The 19,238-nt window shown below is 34.6% G+C and overlaps 1 protein-coding gene across 4 annotated transcripts in view; it reads right to left on the bottom strand.

The window, feature by feature from the left end:
- Positions 1–19,238, bottom strand: part of metap1d.L (methionyl aminopeptidase type 1D (mitochondrial) L homeolog) — a 97,801-nt gene that overhangs the window by 32,856 nt on the left and 45,707 nt on the right. For 3 of the 4 annotated variants that reach the window (XM_018235902.2, XM_018235904.2, XM_018235905.2), the window contains 2 exons: positions 17,600–17,660; positions 3,218–3,381 (listed from right to left, as the gene is read on the bottom strand). In XM_018235902.2, coding sequence (XP_018091391.1) covers positions 3,218–3,381; positions 17,600–17,660 — 225 coding nt within the window. The remainder of the gene's footprint in view (positions 1–3,217; positions 3,382–17,599; positions 17,661–19,238) is intronic. The other variant, XM_018235903.2, reaches the window with a different exon arrangement.

The raw sequence follows: 19,238 nt of genomic DNA, 5'->3' as shown, positions 1-19,238 counted from the left end.
GCACCAGGGATGAAATTTAAATAAGGACTAGTATGGATCAATTTGCTTTTTGCAGGCAACGGAACCTTCTGTTTGTAGCTAATTCTTGATTTCTGTCTTACTAAATACACACACACACACACATTATATATATATATATATATATATATATATATATTTACACTGAATTATAAGATTGTTTATATTAAGAGCCTGATTTGATTTAGTGAATATGTGGAGAATGGTCAAGATACCAAACAGTACAAAAAAAAAAAGCAAGTTGCTAGTGTTCACTTGTGTGTTTATGTGCTGTGTGGGTCTTTTTTTGTTAAGTCGTACACACACGCAAGTGAGCACATACACATACAAAAAAAAAAAAAAAAAAAAGGAACAAAGGTCAGCACCCAGCCGCCACTTGAATGTTAGATTTTTCTTTTCATTCCTCTTGATGTATAGCAGGCTCTGTGTTATTAGTCTTAATGATAGAAAATTGTAGTGTTGATACAAATTTTTTTTTCAAAGTAGTAGGCGGGAGTTCCATTTGTTAGTAAGTTTTTTCTGTGACTAAAAGCCATGGACAGTACATTTATGTAGCGGTAAAAGGCCTACAAGCTCTTTCCATAGCAAAACTAATTATTCCTACTGTGACCTTACTGATCTGCACTGTTCCGAGTACATCTCATCTGCACGCCTGTTCCTCTGTGTAGATGGTGTCAGGGAATATGAAAAACCCTATAATGAAACCATTTTCATGAAGGAGAAAGGCTACAGGAGTTGCACTTGCTACAAAGAGGCTCAATTATATGAGTAATTGTGATAATTTTCTACATTCATATCCTTCAATGGGGGAGAAGCAAGAGAGAAAAAAAAGGAGCCACAAAGGAAAATTACTTTAACAAGAAAGTAGCGTAAAAAAAATGGAGGAATAGACAAAATGGTAAAAAAATAATCAAGGGGAAAAGTTTAGGGGGAAAAAAAGCCCAGGAAGGAGTGCAACAAGAATGAGAGAACAACAGATATGCTGAAAGGCTCATGTGCAGCTGGGTTGCACAATTAAATTGAATTTTTTTTCCCTGTAGTTGATGAATGTGACTACCGCAAATGCGCTTGTGTAGTTAGCTATCATTTGTTGTTCCGTGACAGGAAAAGGATAATTACCTCTCAGAAGGAATCAAAGGCTGACATGCCCTTTAGACACAGCTATGAATGCAGAGCTCCATAGAATGCCTAAATAAGAATCTGCTTCACTCTGCCCTTTTCCACACAAGAATTTTGTTAAAATGCAAGAGCACCACCAGCAAATTTGTTTGAACCCTAGGTGTTCGAAAATATGAGGTGCATCTATCGACTTGTACTTTTTTTTTTTTTTTTGGCAATAATAAAACTGCATTTTGAATTCACTTCTATTATATTCATGGATAGTAAGATAGTGAGATATGCATTAAATTTCTCTTCCCAGTAGGGGTCTGATTCAACATTTCCTATAAAAGAAAAGAAAGACACCATCCTTTTTTCCCCCCAGACGCTAGTTAGCCTATAATTTAAAACTGTCAAAAAATACAATTTTGTGGAAAAGTCTACAATAAAATTTTCTGAGATATAACCCAAAGAGGTTTCACTAAAGTTTGATTCAGGCTCTGTAACATTTCTAAAGCAATAAATACATATAAATCATACAATGTTATTCAGTCTATTCATCAACATAGTGTTTGGATGCTAGGCATTCTAAAGCCCTGATGTGAGCTGGGGTTTAAACAATTAAAAAAAAAAGGAATATTTCAAAATCATGTGGGCAGAAAATGAGAAACTAAAGTAAATGGCTCTTAAAAGCAAAACTATGAATCCATTTCACTTTCATCTACTAGGAATGTGATACAAGCTTTTTCTTGATTTTAAACATATAAGATCTGGATATATTGCAAAACATATTAATAAGCTTATTGGTTACTGATGAAACTGAACCTAGTGTAGCAAAGCTTTATTGTTGTACAACGTGTGAACAGGGCAAGGATTCATAAAAATTACAAGGATTCATAAAATACACAAAATAATGTCAAATTGATCATAGTTCTTCAGTTTTTAAGTAATATCCTGGACATAAAACAGCATAAATGCCACTGTAATTGGAAGAGTACAGAATCATTTATATCAAATCTCATAATATTAAGCTGGCCACAGATGTAAAGATTTTTAAAAGATCTTTTTGTCTTCGTGAGACCATGATTATCTTGAAACGATTGTTTAAATGTACAGATTGTCCATCAACTAAAAAGACCATTTCAGGCGATATTGCCAGGAGAACTGAGGGTAGCTGCCTACTTGGCATTACAAACATAGATAGATTGCACTGGGACCAATTAAAAATTTGTAACCTGGCCAATCTACAGATGGACGAAAAATCGTAAGATGCACGATTGTTCGATTCCCACTAACTTCACGATAATTTGACGGATTGGTCAGATTGCACTGAAATCGATCGTTCACCAACAAAAGATCTTTGCGTCTATGAGGACTTTTAGACCTTCAGGCTATGTGAATCTTTCTTTGCACCATACCAAGACCAATACCTCTGTTAGGGGAAGAACTAATGTGAGAGAGTTAACATTCTCTGTTAGTTATATAGTACTCCAGTTTGGTATTTAAAAAGTTAGCTTCTTGAGAGGGCCCCAAATAACAGACAGGGATCAAGGGCAATCTGGCCTCCCCTTTCAGCCTAGTGCAGTGAGCAAAGTTGTACCTACACTGATGTAAATTATGTTAAAAAGTTACCAGGGGTTATTAACCGCCCACCCTGATAACATGCTGCCTGTGGTAAGGTTTCTAACTTGCCTCATGGCAAGCATTGCACATAGCAGGGGTTTGAACATAAGACTGAAAGATAAAAAGGGATCAACTGAAAAGAAGGCATAGTTATATCGCATTTTAAATACAGTATCTGTATTAAGCTGATTTAGGAGCAACCAGAAAGCAATTTACATTTCAAGATGGATAGAAGCTGAATAGCAAGTAACTTGCTCAAAGCGCATAAAAATAAAAAAACAAAGTGTATTCGAATACTACCATATATCATACCTGTCTGTTTTAAGCAGTAATTGCAACTGTAACTATTCTTTTTCAGTTTACACTCTGATAACAGTCAAGCAATGATTCTGAATCATAGTTTATATCATCAGCTTACTACCAATAAAAGTTGCCCTAGTCACAGGCTTCCGTTCACTTGTCAGTATGTACAGTTTACCTGATTGTGTTTCCAATTGAAGAGAAGGGGGCCCCTGGCTTGCAAACTGCTATTGCTTCATCTCTGCATCTCCTTGCAATTTTCACTAACCCTCGACCACATTTATCCACATTCCCCACAAGAAATGTTTCAGATGTGTCTCCATGGTATCCTCCGAAATATACCTAATAAGAAGAAAAGATAAATTTTTAACTATAAAATATATGACTCATTTTGGACTATATGTCAAGAAAACCCATATCATCCTATTAAAAGCCTGTTCAGTTATTTAGGAATGGCAAATCTACAGCTGTCTAGCATATTTACACCTCATATTTATCTAGGGTAATGTAGTCACATTGTACAGTATTTTTATTATACTAATTATTTTATTTATATATAATGAACAACCATTTGGTCTCAAGTTGTCAGAGGATGCAAGTCCAACTACAGCTAGAGGGCTAAAGGTTGCCATTTTGTATTTTAAGGGTCAGAATTAGCCTTTACGTCATTGCCCTTAACTTTATTGCATACTATGTGGCCTATTTATGATTGCTCAAGCAATCATTAAGGAAACCGTACGTGGGTTTAAGGCCTGGTAATCTTGTCAGATCTTTTTTTTTCCATTTAGGGGCAGATTTATCAAGGGTCGAATTTCGAAGTACAAAAAACTTCGAAATTCGGCCATCGAATTAAAAAACTTCGAATTCAAATATCGAATTCAATGTTTTTTCAACAAATGTGGCAATCCTGCAGTCAAATAAAAATTGTTTGATCGAACAATTAAATCGTTCGAATCGAAACAATTTTTAGTGATCGATCGAAGGATTTCTATTCGACCAAAAAAAACTGCTCGGGAAGGTCCCCATAGGCTAACATTGCACTTTGGTAGCTTTAATTTGGCCAAGTATGAAGTCACAGTACATCGATTATCGAATGGTTGAACGATTTTAGTTCGAATCGTTCGTATCGAAGTTGAATGGTCGAATATAGCCCATTCGATGGTCGAAGTACCCAAATATTTACTTCGAAATTCTAACTTTTTGAAATTCGAACCATTCACTCGAGCTTAGTAAATCTGCCCCTTAGTGTGCTTTCGATGAACGAAAAAAAAGTTTGCCAGCTTTTACATGCCAAACTTTTTTTTTGAAGTCCTACCCACTCTAACACTTAAAGGCATGGGGGGGGTTAGCATCATATAGGCAGCAGTAAGGGCAGAATCACCCCTGTCAGTAATTAACAAAAAAGTCCTGAAACAATATCAGTAGGATAAAATAGCAGTAAGATAAAATGTAGCTTGTGGAAGCTACCACCCCCTTAATGTTGTATTTAGGAAGGTAATGACTCTAGGGATCTCTCTCTCTCTGTACAGTTAGTGCATAAATCAATGAAAATGCTATTCTTATACAGTAACACAGCAAAAAAAAAAAAAAAATTATATATATATATATATATATATATATATATATATATATAAAGAGCATTCTGAAACATTCAGAAATATTTGAATAAAGATATACACATGGCTTACTTTTAAGGAATGCTACTGACAAAATATAAACCCATTTATTGTGCCAGAAAGAAATGTACAAAGCCGTGTGGTGTGTAGAGACGTTTTTGCAATAACTGAATTATTTCCCTTCAGCTGATTGAGTTTCTTCTTCCTTTGTGGTGATAAATAGCAATCTAACCTGGCCCTTATGTGGGCCGAAACGTCGGATGTATAAGATGTATAGAATAAAGCAATTTGATTCACTTCAAACTGGAGTGAGGGTCCTCATACACAGAAATAAATCCTGATCTGAGTGTGGCTGCTTGCAACTGAAAAAATATATATATAGTGAATAAAATACCCCCTCTTGTAAAATATAAGGATATTATAAGTTACTGAGGAGTTTCATGACCATATAAAAACACGAGGCCTAAGGCCGAGGTAACTTCTAATATGCTCATATTCTGCAACTGGGGGTACTTTATTATAATACACAAATTTCAGTGAGTCATGTGACAGTAATAACATCAGAACTCACCGTTTATAACTGATGACATCAGAACTCACCATTTATAAGAATATAATATATATTATATATATATAGATAGATAGATAGATATTTACTAAATAAAAAAAACTAAATAAAAAATAAAAGATATTTTTTAAATTAAAAAAAAGCTTGACCAAACTCCCATCCCCGATTAAACTCGAATTATCAGGAAAAAAAACCTGATAAACTTCAGCAAAAACCCGAATCGTACAATTTTTTTCTCACTTTTTCCACTGAATCGCTCGTTTTTTTCAGGTTTACCCGAAAACCCCACATTTGGACAGTGTATTCCACCAGTGAGGATTCACAGAAGCGATGTGTATCATTTAATAATTTTTACTTACCATTTACAGAAAGTAACCCTCTTCCTATCATCTTAAAAATATATAACAGACCAGAGTGCTGGATTGCCCACAGCAGATATCAGGTTAGTTTGGTAAATTCCAAATTTATACACAATGGGCCAGTGTCTGAAAAAAGAATTGTCACTAAAGCTAAAGAAACACCTGCTTTGAAATTTGGTATTTAACTGACTAAACACATGGGCATTCCAGCTGGACAATTATGCCATTCTTATGAGAAGCTGTAGGTAGAGTAGAAAATGCATTTGCCCCAAGGGACCCTTAGAGAAAATGTTACAAAAAGTATAAATTACAATTATTACATTCTTTAAACTATACTTCAGGGGTATACCAACTATTATAAAGCACTGTGGATTATTTTGGCATTTTATAATTATTTATTAATAACAACTTGTGGGACTAGCTGTTGTACCCCCCAACAGCTGAATGTCTTTGCATACTAAATTGCTCCTTCAGGAACAAAGGTATAACTATATGCTGCAGAGTGATATGTGATCCCAGCAACCAAACAGAAAAGTTGACTGTAAAGTTTGCAATTTGTGGTGTATATTTTAAAATTCTGCAGTCAAACCTTCTGGTCTGATACCTTGACACTATATAAATACATGCTAACAATAACAATAATACCTTTACCCCACCATTGCTTGATGGTGGTTCAGTGACAGGTGTTTTTCCTTACAGCTTTTCAGTTGTTTTCCTTGCCCAATCAGGTAACTGACAAAAGCTAACCGCTAGTGGGTTATTTACTTACCAAGGTATTATGTGCTATAGTTATGTCTGACTTCTAAAATATATATGCAGTCCAGATATGTTGTTCTTCTTTTATAGACAGATTTCTAGTAATCAAGTTGGTTTAGGCCAATATTTTTGCAACAGCAAACTTTAATTGAATAAATATTTATTTAAGGTTATTTAATGCATGCACAATCACCAGAACACCCCGTCAATAAGAAAGACCTGGTAGACAATACAATGTAATGATACAGGAAGAGAGAACACAAAGAAAAAATATAAAACATATTAGCACATCTCTGCAACTCTTTGCAATTTTCACTAACGCTCAACCTCATTTATTCACATTCCCCACAAGAAATGTGTCTCCAGACCTTGTTATGGTTGAGTGTATGAGTTCTGGAATGTAAATGAGTCCAAAGGTACCACAAGTCTGCTCCCTAGACATGACAAGGTTCTCTAGTGAGTCAACCAGCTTGCCAACCACTTTCCTCTGTCTTGTTGAAGTTGTAATGTTGATGAGTTGTGTCAACTAGCAGGTACAGACAGAAGAAGACACTTATAAGAAGTGTTGTGGTGGATACATGTTTATGTGGTTTATAACATTAGCTATCAGTGGGTAAAAACTTTCCTCACCATATCATCACCTCTGGAAAGTTACCCTGTTTGTCAAGCAAAAGTTCCTCTATGAACATCAAGCCAAAATAATATATTCTAGGTGCACAGAAAAATCTGGCATAAAGAGATGTTGTTCTCTACTGATTCTTATAGATTCTATTTTTAAATAAGAATTCACCAAACAATATGTTTCATAGAAGGCACAATTAACATTGTCGCATATATTGATTTACACATCACTTAAACAAACCACAGGATGAACCTAAGCCTGGCAAAAAAACAAAACCCATACTATTTCTATTGTGTTTTCTATGCTTACATTTATTTAAAAAGTCCCTTTAAGTACTCTACTGACAAATGGCCACAAATCTTTGCAATTGATCAATAAACCAATGTTCCTGTGACTACAGCATAAAAAGCTGACCGAAAAGCTCAATAAAACGCTTTAAATATTCAATACTCAACAAACCACCTGAATGACCACTTTTTCCTGTGGGTTTATAAATTGTTTCTCTGCATTATGCACACTGCCTGATTTAAAGGAAAAGATAAATAAATATAAATATATATATATATATATATATATATATATATATATATATATATATATATATATATAAATTTTTATTTATTTATTTTTTTATTATACATAAATATATAAATTGCTCCTATTGAAATATGCATGCTATAACATTTGGATATATACATACATATTCAGAGATTGATTTGTGACCAAACTATGCAAGTTATTTAACCTCAGTTACTTGGATACCCATATTTATCTGGTTTACTCTGTTTCACAGGAACCAATTTTAAGCTGTAAATAAGCAAACCACCAAGGATACAGACAGACCATCCTAGGACTCCGTTTAAAGGCACAGGGACTTTTAACTTTAGTAATCATGGTTTATGATGCAGGACTATATTTTTCTTCACTACCAGTTAGTGTATACATTCCATTTTCATTAATCTCTATATCCCGTAAGAGAAAAATTTCAGAGGCAGAGGTTCTTAAAAAGTGCATGGTAGAATAAAATAAGATTAATAAATAGTCACTTAACCATCTATCACCATTAAAAAAAAAAAAAAAAAAAAAAAAAAGTTCAGTCTGGAGGTGAAAATGGCTGGTAAAATTACACTGCAAATAGGAATAGAGGATTTCCCCACTAGACCTCAGATCCTTGAACTAACAGTTTAATAGACTACTACTGTGGCACATTATACACTTTATATATTACATTTACCATTATGCAGCCACTTATGGCTCTTGGTCTCAAAGTGCTTATATACCTAGCATATATACAAATTTCTAGTCTCTCTTATAAAGCTACTTATCAACCAACATATAAAATAGCATATAACAGTCTATTGAAGCATCTCAGTTTAAAGGCACAGGGACTTTTAACTTCAGTAATCATGGTTCATGATGCAGGACTATATTTTTCTTCACTACCAGTCTGTGTATACATTCCATATTCATTAATCTCTATATCCCGTAAGAGAAAATTCTCAGAGGCAGAGGTTCTTAAAAAGTGCATGGTAGAATAAAATAAGATTAATAAATAGTCACTTAACCATCTATCACCATTAAAAAAAAAAAAATAATAAAGTTCAGTCTGGAGGTGAAAATGGCTCGTAAAATTAGACAGAAAATAGGAATAGAGGATTTCCCCACTAGACCTCAGATCCTTGAATTAACAGTTTAATAGACTAATACTATGGCACATTATACACTTTAAATATTACATTTACCATAATGCTGCCTCTTATGGATCTTGGTCTCAAAGTGCTTGTATACCTAGCATATATACAAATTTCTAGTCTATCTTATAAAGCTACTTATCAACCAGCATATAATATAGCCACAAAACAGTGTATTGTAGCATCTGGTTAAGTGATTAATAATTACTACTGTGAAAAGATACCATAAATCTGGAGTACCTAATTTGATCCCCAAAGATCATTTTCTTTCCACCAGCAATGCATTTCAGTTAACTGCCCTTTTAAATGGGTGGCTCACCTTTAAAGTGGACCTGTCACACAAAAATCTGTATAATAAAAGTCCTTTTCAAATTAAACATGAAATTCAATTTCTATTTTTTATTAAAGCATTCATAGCTGTCAATTGAATAGTGAAACTACTTTCACTTCAGCATTTCCTAGATGTCACTGCTCTACACACAGTGGCATAACTAGATATTACTGGGCCCCAAAGCAAATTATTTTTCAGGCCCACAAAATGTTTAGAGGTTGACTTGTTTCTCCAATATTTATTGAAATTGTATATGAATTAGGGCCTCATGGGGCCCCTATACCTCCTGGGCCCCCCTGCAGCCGCAGGGTCTGCTTCCTCTATAGTTACTCTGTCTCCACATATTCCCCCCGTTCTCTTTAGTATTTAATTGTGTAGCCAGGGCATGGGGATGGACATTGGGTCCCCCATTCTGGTGCACACACAAGATTTTGAGATGATGCAAGGCTTGCCTTAATAACAGTGTGCACAAAATGGCTGCTGCCTGCTTGCTATAATTTTGAAATCCCAGACTGAAGTAAGCAAAATTCGAATAATTTATATAGTGTAATTAAAGTTAATTTTGCTTGACTAATGTGATAAAATAGGATTTTGAATATTTTTTTTGGGTGACTGGTCCCCTTTAATTTAACTTTTAATATGTTATAGAGTGGCCATTTCTAAGCAACTTTTCAATTGTTCAATATTTTTTAAAAAAAATAGTTTTTCATATTCTAGTCTCTTATTTAAATTAATAGATGGTTACTAGGATCATTTGGAACCTAGCAACCAGACTACTGAAATCGGAAGAGCGGCTGAATAAAAAGCTCAAAAACTCAACTCAAAAACTACAAATATTAAAAAGTAGAAAACAATTGTAATTTGTTTCAGATTATGAGGTAACGTCATATTAAAAGTTAACTCAAAGGTGCAGAACTCCTTTAAATCCCACTGATAAACATGTAAAATGTTATTATGTTTTTACCACTTGAAAGGTTAACTGAAATTGCCTTAGTTTCCTCATTTTCAAAAATAATGTTTTTTGTTTAAAATGCAGATTTTTGCCTTTTCCATTTCAAGCTCTGATATGGCTAGTAGTGATGTGCGGGCGGGCCTGATACCTGTGGGTTTACCTGCAGGTCTGGTTGGTTCGGGCCGACCTCAGCAACCCTTTGTGGGTTGCACACTGCCAGCTTCCAGCTAGCGGCATTCTTTCTTATACTCTCACACTCGCCCCATCCCATTTGTTAGTCAGTGGGCCAGGGTGGCGCAGGCCTATATATAGGGAGGAGGAGGCAGGTGTGGACGGGTATGAGGTTGAGTTTTTCTCTACCCGCACATCACTAATGGCTAGCTATAAGGTAATTTGAGCATAAAAAAAGATTTTTTTTAAAATGTAAATTATGCTTTCTTCTTTGTGTAGCAAATCTATTTCCGAGTGAATCTATAAAACAGTTTTCTATCACTAGTTATGTATATATTGGGATATTGATTTTTCCACTTATTCTTTTAAAAACAATGTGCAAGTTGCAAGTCATAATTCACATAGTATAGACACATTCATGTCTTCTTGATCTGACATTTTAAAATGTATTGTTTTGGCATTTACAGTATTGAGGATTAGTCCATCCAATAAACCCAAATTCAGGAGTACTTGAAGCATACTGCTGAAGCAAACCAAGGCATTTTTCAAAATCAATTTCTGTGCTAAGGTCCAGCGTTTATACTGTAGAACTATTCTATATCTATCACTATGTATTGTAGGCACAGCTACATTATATTACCCATCCTCCAACTTCACATGTCAAGGAGATATAGCATTCTGATTTTTTTTTTTTTAAACACAGTTCCCTGCTTTTCCAATCCATGAAAGCAATGTATTTGTAGGTGTATTGCATACCATTCCTTTGTAATCTCTCCTCCAACCTATACATATTAAGTATTTGTTTTGAAATTCAGGCCATGTACATTTTCAAAGCTATTTTATCTTACAGTAATAGAGAGGTTTGTATTAACTTGTAGTGAGGAAAATGATTGAAGTTTCATGACGACTGAATAAATTCAAGGAACTAGGTAGTAATGTTTCCTAAAAGGTCTTTATGAGTGCCGTCATTTTTGAGGTATTTTATAAATGTTTTATACACATTTTCCTAGTTTTATTCTTCATTGGATAGGGACTGAATTCAAACTAGGTAGGTGGAGGATATGGAGATGAAGGATATAAAACAAAGGATTGTTGTGGTTCTTACCAGGAGATGTCCACCAGCAAGTAAAGCATCATAAGTTGTTGGTATTTATATTATTCATATAATATTATAGCACTGCAAGCATGGTCTCCAAAAGCTTAGTCGTTTTATTTGTGTTTTCTACTAGAATCCAAGTCCTTATTTCATATAGGGAATTTTAGTCAAGCTACACTTTAGTCTATAAGCACAACTGGTCATGTAACGTAAACCCATTTAGCAAGATCAATGTTCTTAATAATATGAATATATCAGAAAACAGACTAGTATCAATCTAAAACCAGACAAAACATTCACTTGTTTAAAAGTCGTTTGAAGATCATAAATCAACTGGAGGAGGTTAGCTTTAACATAGGCAACTGGGAGGGCAACAGAAAGAGGGAGAACATGTGGACACATCATGAATGCTCTTCCCAGCTTGCTGACATAAGGAAGCTTTGTTTGTGTGAGCAGGCCTCAAAGTTAATGTAGCCACAGGCAAGGTTTGTTAATCAAACTAAAGGCAAAAATGCTTCCGATGCCTGAAATATCTCATTCAACTTTAGACTGTAGGAGTTTGAAGCCAAGCAATCATGGCTTCCCTTTGAGAAAAATAACTCTGTGGCCAGGCCAAATACTCTAATCCATTTTTCTTAACTGCTCTTTTTTCTGTTTGTGATTTAATAGGTAGACTACTCTGACCTCTTAGCACTGATGTAAAGATGATGTTTTAGGAATACTCTGTTGCAGTTTCTGTGTCACTGGTTCCAACTGCTGGGAGCAAAACAACCAGATGTGGAGGAAATAGCAAGCAAACACGACAACGATGCAAGACAGTTGGACTAATTATAGAAGCTGTAAAGTGATACAGCATGGTATATATGCTTTTTTGTATTTATACAGCACATGTTGAAAATTAAAAGTTTTGCAATATTGCACACTTGAAAAATACATTTCGGCAAAATTTATACATATTCATTATTACAATTCACAAACTACTGTGTGTAAAGCATAGATACAAATCTTTGTGGTTTTGTACTATGTAAAATAGGAATAATAATAAAAATTATATTTGTACTTTACTTGTGATGTTTTAATGCTATGCAGCTCTTTCCTGAGATATATGTGCACCAGTGCTTTCTAAGTCTATAACAATGGTTCCCAAACTGTGGCGTTTAAAGCAAGTTGTTTTTGATTTTGGAACGAAGTAGCAATAGTGATAATGAAAATGTGTTAACATCAAACTGAATTACCATTCATTAAGGGTTAGAATAATGACTGTTAGCACTGACCATTGCTCTTCATTGAATACTTGCATTTTAAAACCTGCATTTAATGATTGTGTCTCAGATAATGCCAAATACAAACACAATAGTCTATTCTGGACTGGAAATAGTTAATTAATGAAAAAGATTAAAATAAAATTTCTGTGTGAAATCAATTAAAAGTGGTTCTCTAGGGCAATTAATCAATAATAAATGTCATCCTATGGGGGAATGCAGCATTCTTAATAAAATTCTACTGAGAAGAACAACAAACCACTCAAACATCCTTTTTCCTAGCTAAGACACAGCTAATTTATCATTAGATTTTTTTTCTCCAGATAATGCATTTTCATAGCTATTAAAGCACTTATTCAAGGGTAATATATGAGAGAAATATTGGACATGAAGGTTATAGCATTCATTTTATTTTAGCTAGAACATAAACATGCAGTAAATTCTATACAATATTCTACATGATCCAGTGTGCCTTATCACATTTATCTTCAAATTCTTTGGGTAGAACATACCTCTCAAATTTACTTTCACAATGCCCATCAGGAGCATTAAAAGGGTAGAGGGGGTATGACTGCTACGGATCACTAGAAGCCAATAAATTAGCCCGCCATACTGGTGCAAAAAATAAGATCTTATATTGATAGTTAAAAAAATTAATAAAAAGGCAAACACACAATCCTATATACGTTGACCAAAAAAAGAGGGGGTTTACTGGTCTCTGGCTATGCAAGTGATCCCCAATAACTGACCTATACACATATTAATATAAAGACAAGTGTATTTGGGTCAACTAGGCTCATAACCTAATCCACGGTTAATATGAAATTTGGAAAGTTGGATTATTCTGTCCCCAGTTTGCCAAATGCAGCAGCCCCTGCTTAACATAATACTCCTTCTCATACCTTACAAGATAATTATTTGCTGTTATTAGGCACATTATAATTTAGCTTTGCTATATCAGTTTTAGATTTGCTGTTCACACATATGTGTACACAGACATGACAGATGCATCCTACTGGGCAGCAGACCTAAAATGCCCAGCATGGTATATTTTTAGATTTGACTGCAGATTACAAAGGAATCTGATCTTCTTACATTACAGCTTGAGTTCTAATAAATAATAAATCTTGGAATTTATATGCCACCACAAGCTGTGTAAACCAAACACCATACTTTAGGACTTGCAATTTACAGTATTTATATTTTTATCAGACACTGACTAGAGCAAGTATATAAATCACATTGATTCTTTTTTTATTATAAGATAGGCTTTGTTTTTTGAAAGGACAGGTTACCTTTATTTTTTACTCAATGTGACAATGTATAATTACTATATTTACCTTTAGATAAAGTAACAACACTAAACTGTTGATGACAATATAAAATAACATGCATATCTACACATGTCTCAGAGAACACCAATTAATTTGGAAGCTATCCCAGGAATGGATAAATAGCCCAATGTCCAATGCAAAAGTATTGAGACTATTGACTATTCTCCCATATCAAAAAATAACAAATCCTACACTGAAATGTTGTTTAAAGCACAATAAGTATGTTTCTTCAAAGAAGCTGTTGCAAAACCAAGCACATTTATCTGAGGGTGAGCTTGGAGATTCAAAATGTTGTCAAAGAGCAAACATATTATACAGCACAATGAGGGGAAATCTGACATTGATTATTTTTATTGAAGCAGTCCCTCTCTATATGTGTGTTTTTGCTTTCCCTTTTTATTGTGTATCCTCAAAGGTGTATCTTTATGTTTATGGAGTTATATGAATAAATGCTGCTAATTCATGGTTTATTCTTATGTTATCTTGGTTCTAACTGTCCATTGTGGGTTAGTGTTTTTAATGGGAGTGGTCTGGTGGTTTTATAAGTTATGAAATGCATAATGTGATCTTGAGTTTGCTTGTGATGAAGTGGCAGGGATCTCCATCTGAGCTTGGAGATTCACATTGATTAAAGAGAATTCATTCTCCTTGATTAGTGGTTGAATTGTCATTGAGCATTGAGTGATTCATGTTTTCCCAATCCCAATAACATGTTGATTGAATTGATCAGAATAAAAGGCAACTGGGTATTCTAATGTTAGGGTTTAGATAACTATAATAATAATTATTTTGTGTAACTCAAAAACTCACCTATTCAAGTTTATTCCAGATGTCACCTGAGAGACTGAGAATGTTGAAGTAAAATTTCTTTGACTGAGAGGGATTGTGATTAAATCATTTTGAGTTATTTCATAAATAGTCATTATAAGTTGTGATTAGCATATTAGTAAGCAATATGTAATTACTTGAGAAAAAATCTGTATACACTAGTTTTGTAAATGTGACCCTATGTTTTAAAAGTTGCCTCTATTTTTTTCAGGTAATGTGCCCAAAAATTAATTTTGTCTGCAATTGAAAAACTATTGCACAAAAATATTTTTTCTGCATGTACAGAGGTTTGCGGTCTAACATATGCACAAAATTAGTTAACTATAAACACAAATTCTCTGTGCACATAATTTGTTTGTTTGCACTGGCATCAAAAGTGTACAACTTAAATTGTATACATTTTATATATGGCAATATGATTTTGCCACAGAAAATATGTTCTGTATTCCATTGATTGTTATTGACTTTAGTAACAGCAAGCAGTAATTTCTATATGTATAACAGGTTCATGGCATATATTGTTTATGTACACAGTCTTCCTGCATTTGTTTATTGCCCATAGTGCCTTAAGTGGAACAATACTTTATCTACTTTCCTGGGCCTGCTTTATATCGAAAATCTCTTCAGCATTAAGAAAAAAAAAAAAAGCTTTGCCCGTTACTAAAATTTTAGGCCATTGTGTGTTCAGTAGCAGAGGGTTAAAGGCGCCTGTGCCAGAAATGGAATACAACACTATCTTCAGAGATTTTAATAAATGTAGGGAGCACTGCTAGAAAAAGAGTTGCTGTCCAAATAGACTGACATACACAGGCCAATGTAGCCTCTAATGACAGAGTAAGATAATGACAGGCCCCACTCAGAATCAGCAGGAAGAGGAAGATCAATCTCTGCAGAGTGAAAGAAAAATGCTGGCTTTCTTCACGTTAGCTCATCTCATACATATCTATCTAGAGCAGCTGCACAGTACTGTGGGGCTCTGCATTAACTACACACAGGATCAATAACAATTACACCTTCTCAAAAACATGACACATAGCAGGATTTGGCTGACATTTCACTTAGGCCAACATTGATCCCAGTTCATTTGATTCCAGCCTTAAATTCATGTCAGGCCAGGGTCCACTTGGAATAAACCCAGAGTTGAAAAGGTAAAAAAAAAAAAGATAAAACAGCTGTGTTAGAAATAAACACTGACTTATTGAGCCATTCTTGTCTCTAAGTGCCATATAACCTCTTCCACTCTAGAGAGCTTCCAATTTGCTTGCTGGTCCTGCAGGAACTGAAAAGATCTTTCATCCATATTGTTTAAACTGGTATGGCTGTAAACTCTGCTAGACAGACCCTAAAATATTTCAGTGAATTTAGAAAAACGGTGTTAGAGCTACCAAATGAAACCACAGACAATGCTGTTTTTTTTTTTTAAACATTCTTTATCCATTTCTCTTGTATAAACCTATAGGGCCAAAATAACTGTATTTGCACACTTTTTTTCTGTTCTTATAACATGCATAATGGTAATACTGTTAGACTACACTAAAGCTGTGAAAAACAGTTTATTTTATTATGAGCCATACTAAGTCATTAGGTATTAATCAGTGTTTAGTGATTTATTATGTCAGAAGACTGAGCGAAACTTGAGTAAATAGTGTACCCCCCTACAAGTCTATTAGAGGTCCCCTTGAGATCCATGGCCCCTCCAGACTAAGTCAGAAGTTTATTTCCATGAACAGGGCCATAGAGAAGACCTGTCTAACCACCATTTGGCCACAAATCAGCTATGTATATATCAGTATATGTAGTTCTTGTCCAACAGGTTTCTGGCCTCGCCAAACAAGCAAACCTTTATTTTTTTTTGGGGGGGGGGGAATAATAAATGATGCATAGTTTTCTACAGTTTGAATCACCCATAAATGCCAAACACTTGTTCCTTAAAAATATTATATTTTTACTATTATTGGGCAACTTTGCACAAGTGCACAAACGCATAGCAACCAATTAGGACTTTTATTTTATTCTTGTAACTGCAGTAGACTGATATTATTAACTTCTGATTAGCTGCTATTGGTGGCAGCAACAGTGCAAAATGTGTCTGGTGTTATTTCATGAGTTTCAAACAGGACATTACTGTATTAGAGAGGGTACAGAGAAGGGCAACTAAGCTGGTAAAAGGTATGGAAAATCTTAGCTATGAGGAAAGACTGGCCAAGTTGGGGATGTTCACGATGAAGAAGAGGCGCTTAAGGGGAGATATAATAACTATGTATAAATATATAAGGGGATCATATAATAATCTCTCTAATGCTTTATTTGCCAGTAGGTCTGTCCAGCTGACACAAGGTCACCCATTCCATAGAAAAGAGGTTCCACCTAAATATTCGGAAGAGGTTTTTTACAGTGAGAGCTGTGAAAATGTGGAATTCTCTCCCTGAATCAGTTGTACAAGCTGATACATTAGATAGCTTTAAGAAGGGATTGGATGGCTGTTTAGAAAGTGAGGGAATACAGGGTTATGGAAGACAGCTCATAATACAAGTCAGGATGGAATTTTGCCCCCCTCTGAGGCAAATTGGAGAGGCTTCCATGTTTTTTTTTTTACTTCCTCTGGATCAACTAGCAGTTTAAATAAAGTTAAAATGTTTAATTTGATGGATGAGTGTCTCTTTTCAACCTAACTTACTATGTTACCAAATGGAATATTAAATACCTAACAACGTACCATACTCCCTGCTACTACTAGAGGTTACAAAAAGTTTCCCTTTTCTGGACTTTTAGAGAGTATAACAAGAAAACAAACCCAAATTACATAGTGTAACCAAAAGCAAGACTTAGTGGTCCCTTATTTTCTATACCTGTACCCAACAATCCAAAAAAGTCCAAAATGAGGCATAAAAACTGCTTTAAATACATGTTTTTAAATTATAACATTTGACATCAATTATAGAAGCCCATGATATATTAAATTACTCAAACAAACCAGACAATGGTGACTCACAGTTACGTCAATGTTGATAATGTCTCCATCTTGAAGTGCTCGACTTAAGAAGGGAAAAAGAAAAAAATATATATATAAATGCAATGATGCCTACAATACAGGGCTCATTTACTGAGTACAAAGGGTTAAGCACAAAAGCCCATGCAATTTGCCATATATTTTACCTACACTGAACTTTTTCCAGAATGGTGCCTGCAAAACAGTATGGGACACAACTTGTGTGCCATGTATTACTGTATACGTTAGTAAATCTAGGCAAAGTTGTAGCAGCAGTTTTCTGTATTTATCAACTGCCCAAATGGTATTACTTTCAATGTACCTGGAGCCAAAATTACCACCCCCCCCATACCGAAATACTAGGCACAAATCGGATGCATGTAGGAACCCTGGAATTAACTACCTTAAATGGGTTTATTCCAGTGCAAGATTGTGTGCACCATGTACTTACACCTTGTGCACTTTCCACATCAAAGCAGGCTGAATTATCACTTTGGCACTTGGAGAAAGTTGCAAGAAGCACACATAGACACAAGTACCTCTGTTATAAATGTAAGTGTGAGAATTATTGCCTTGTGCTTTCATATGTTACGTAATAACTTTCAAGGCATACAGCATAAATAGCATTACTATTTGGTATACTATATATTTTTATCATGCTTTAGATGAGCTGGAGTGAATGACATTTGCCCCCTAATTACTAAAGCGATTTGACTCTAAATAGCTTATTCCATATATGTTATGCAAAGTGAGAGCTGTGCCTTGCAAGTCCCTATATGGCAGCTTTCATAGCTATGAATGAGTTTATTTACATAAAAGGTATTGGTGTTCCTAAAGAAAACACATCCTTTTTTCATGTGCAGAAAAAAGGTGCTATTATATTAAAATTTATTTGAAGCCATTTTTATTTCATATTACCGACCATCTAAACCCTAAAACAATCTGTTAAAATCATATGGTCAAATTAAATGATATTCAAACCTTGCTGGAAATCATATAAGCTGCATTTTGCTTTTTATTTCCAAAAATCTAAATTTTATTGCACTGTACCACACATATTAAGGCACTGTTTCTTAAACCAATATTTCAGGCCAGTTAATTGGCTGTGAGTTAAATTAGCCCTAGTATGTTGTCAGAATGAGCAGGGGAACTTTGATTTTAAATGAACTGTTCAGTATAAAAATAAAATTGGGTAAATAGAAAATAAAAAAATTGTTTAATATAGTTAGCCATGAATGCAATGTATAAATGTTGGAGTGACTGGGTCTCTAACATAATCGCCACAACCCTACTTTGTGCTTTGGAGCTATCTAACCTGTTACCAGTCAGTAACCAATCAGTGACTTAAAAGGGAGGGGGCATGTGTGACATAACTATTCAGTTAGCTTGCTTTTAAATCTGACCTGCCTGCTAAGGATCAAATGCAAACTAAATGAACAGTTATGTCCTATGTCACTGACAAACTAAGAGGTTAGAGAGCTGCAAAGGATGAAGCAGTGTTCTGGCTATTAGGTTAGACATCCGTTCACTCCAGCCTTTATTAATTAAATATTTGGCTAACTAACTATACTGGAAATAGTTGTTATTTTGCACAGCCTATCCATTTACCCGGTTTTATTTTTAC

The sequence above is a fragment of the Xenopus laevis genome, chromosome 9_10L, assembly GCF_017654675.1.
Source record: "Xenopus laevis strain J_2021 chromosome 9_10L, Xenopus_laevis_v10.1, whole genome shotgun sequence".
In the NCBI taxonomy this organism is placed as follows: Eukaryota; Metazoa; Chordata; class Amphibia; order Anura; family Pipidae; genus Xenopus; species Xenopus laevis.
This window is presented reverse-complemented; position numbering and strand designations above follow the sequence as displayed.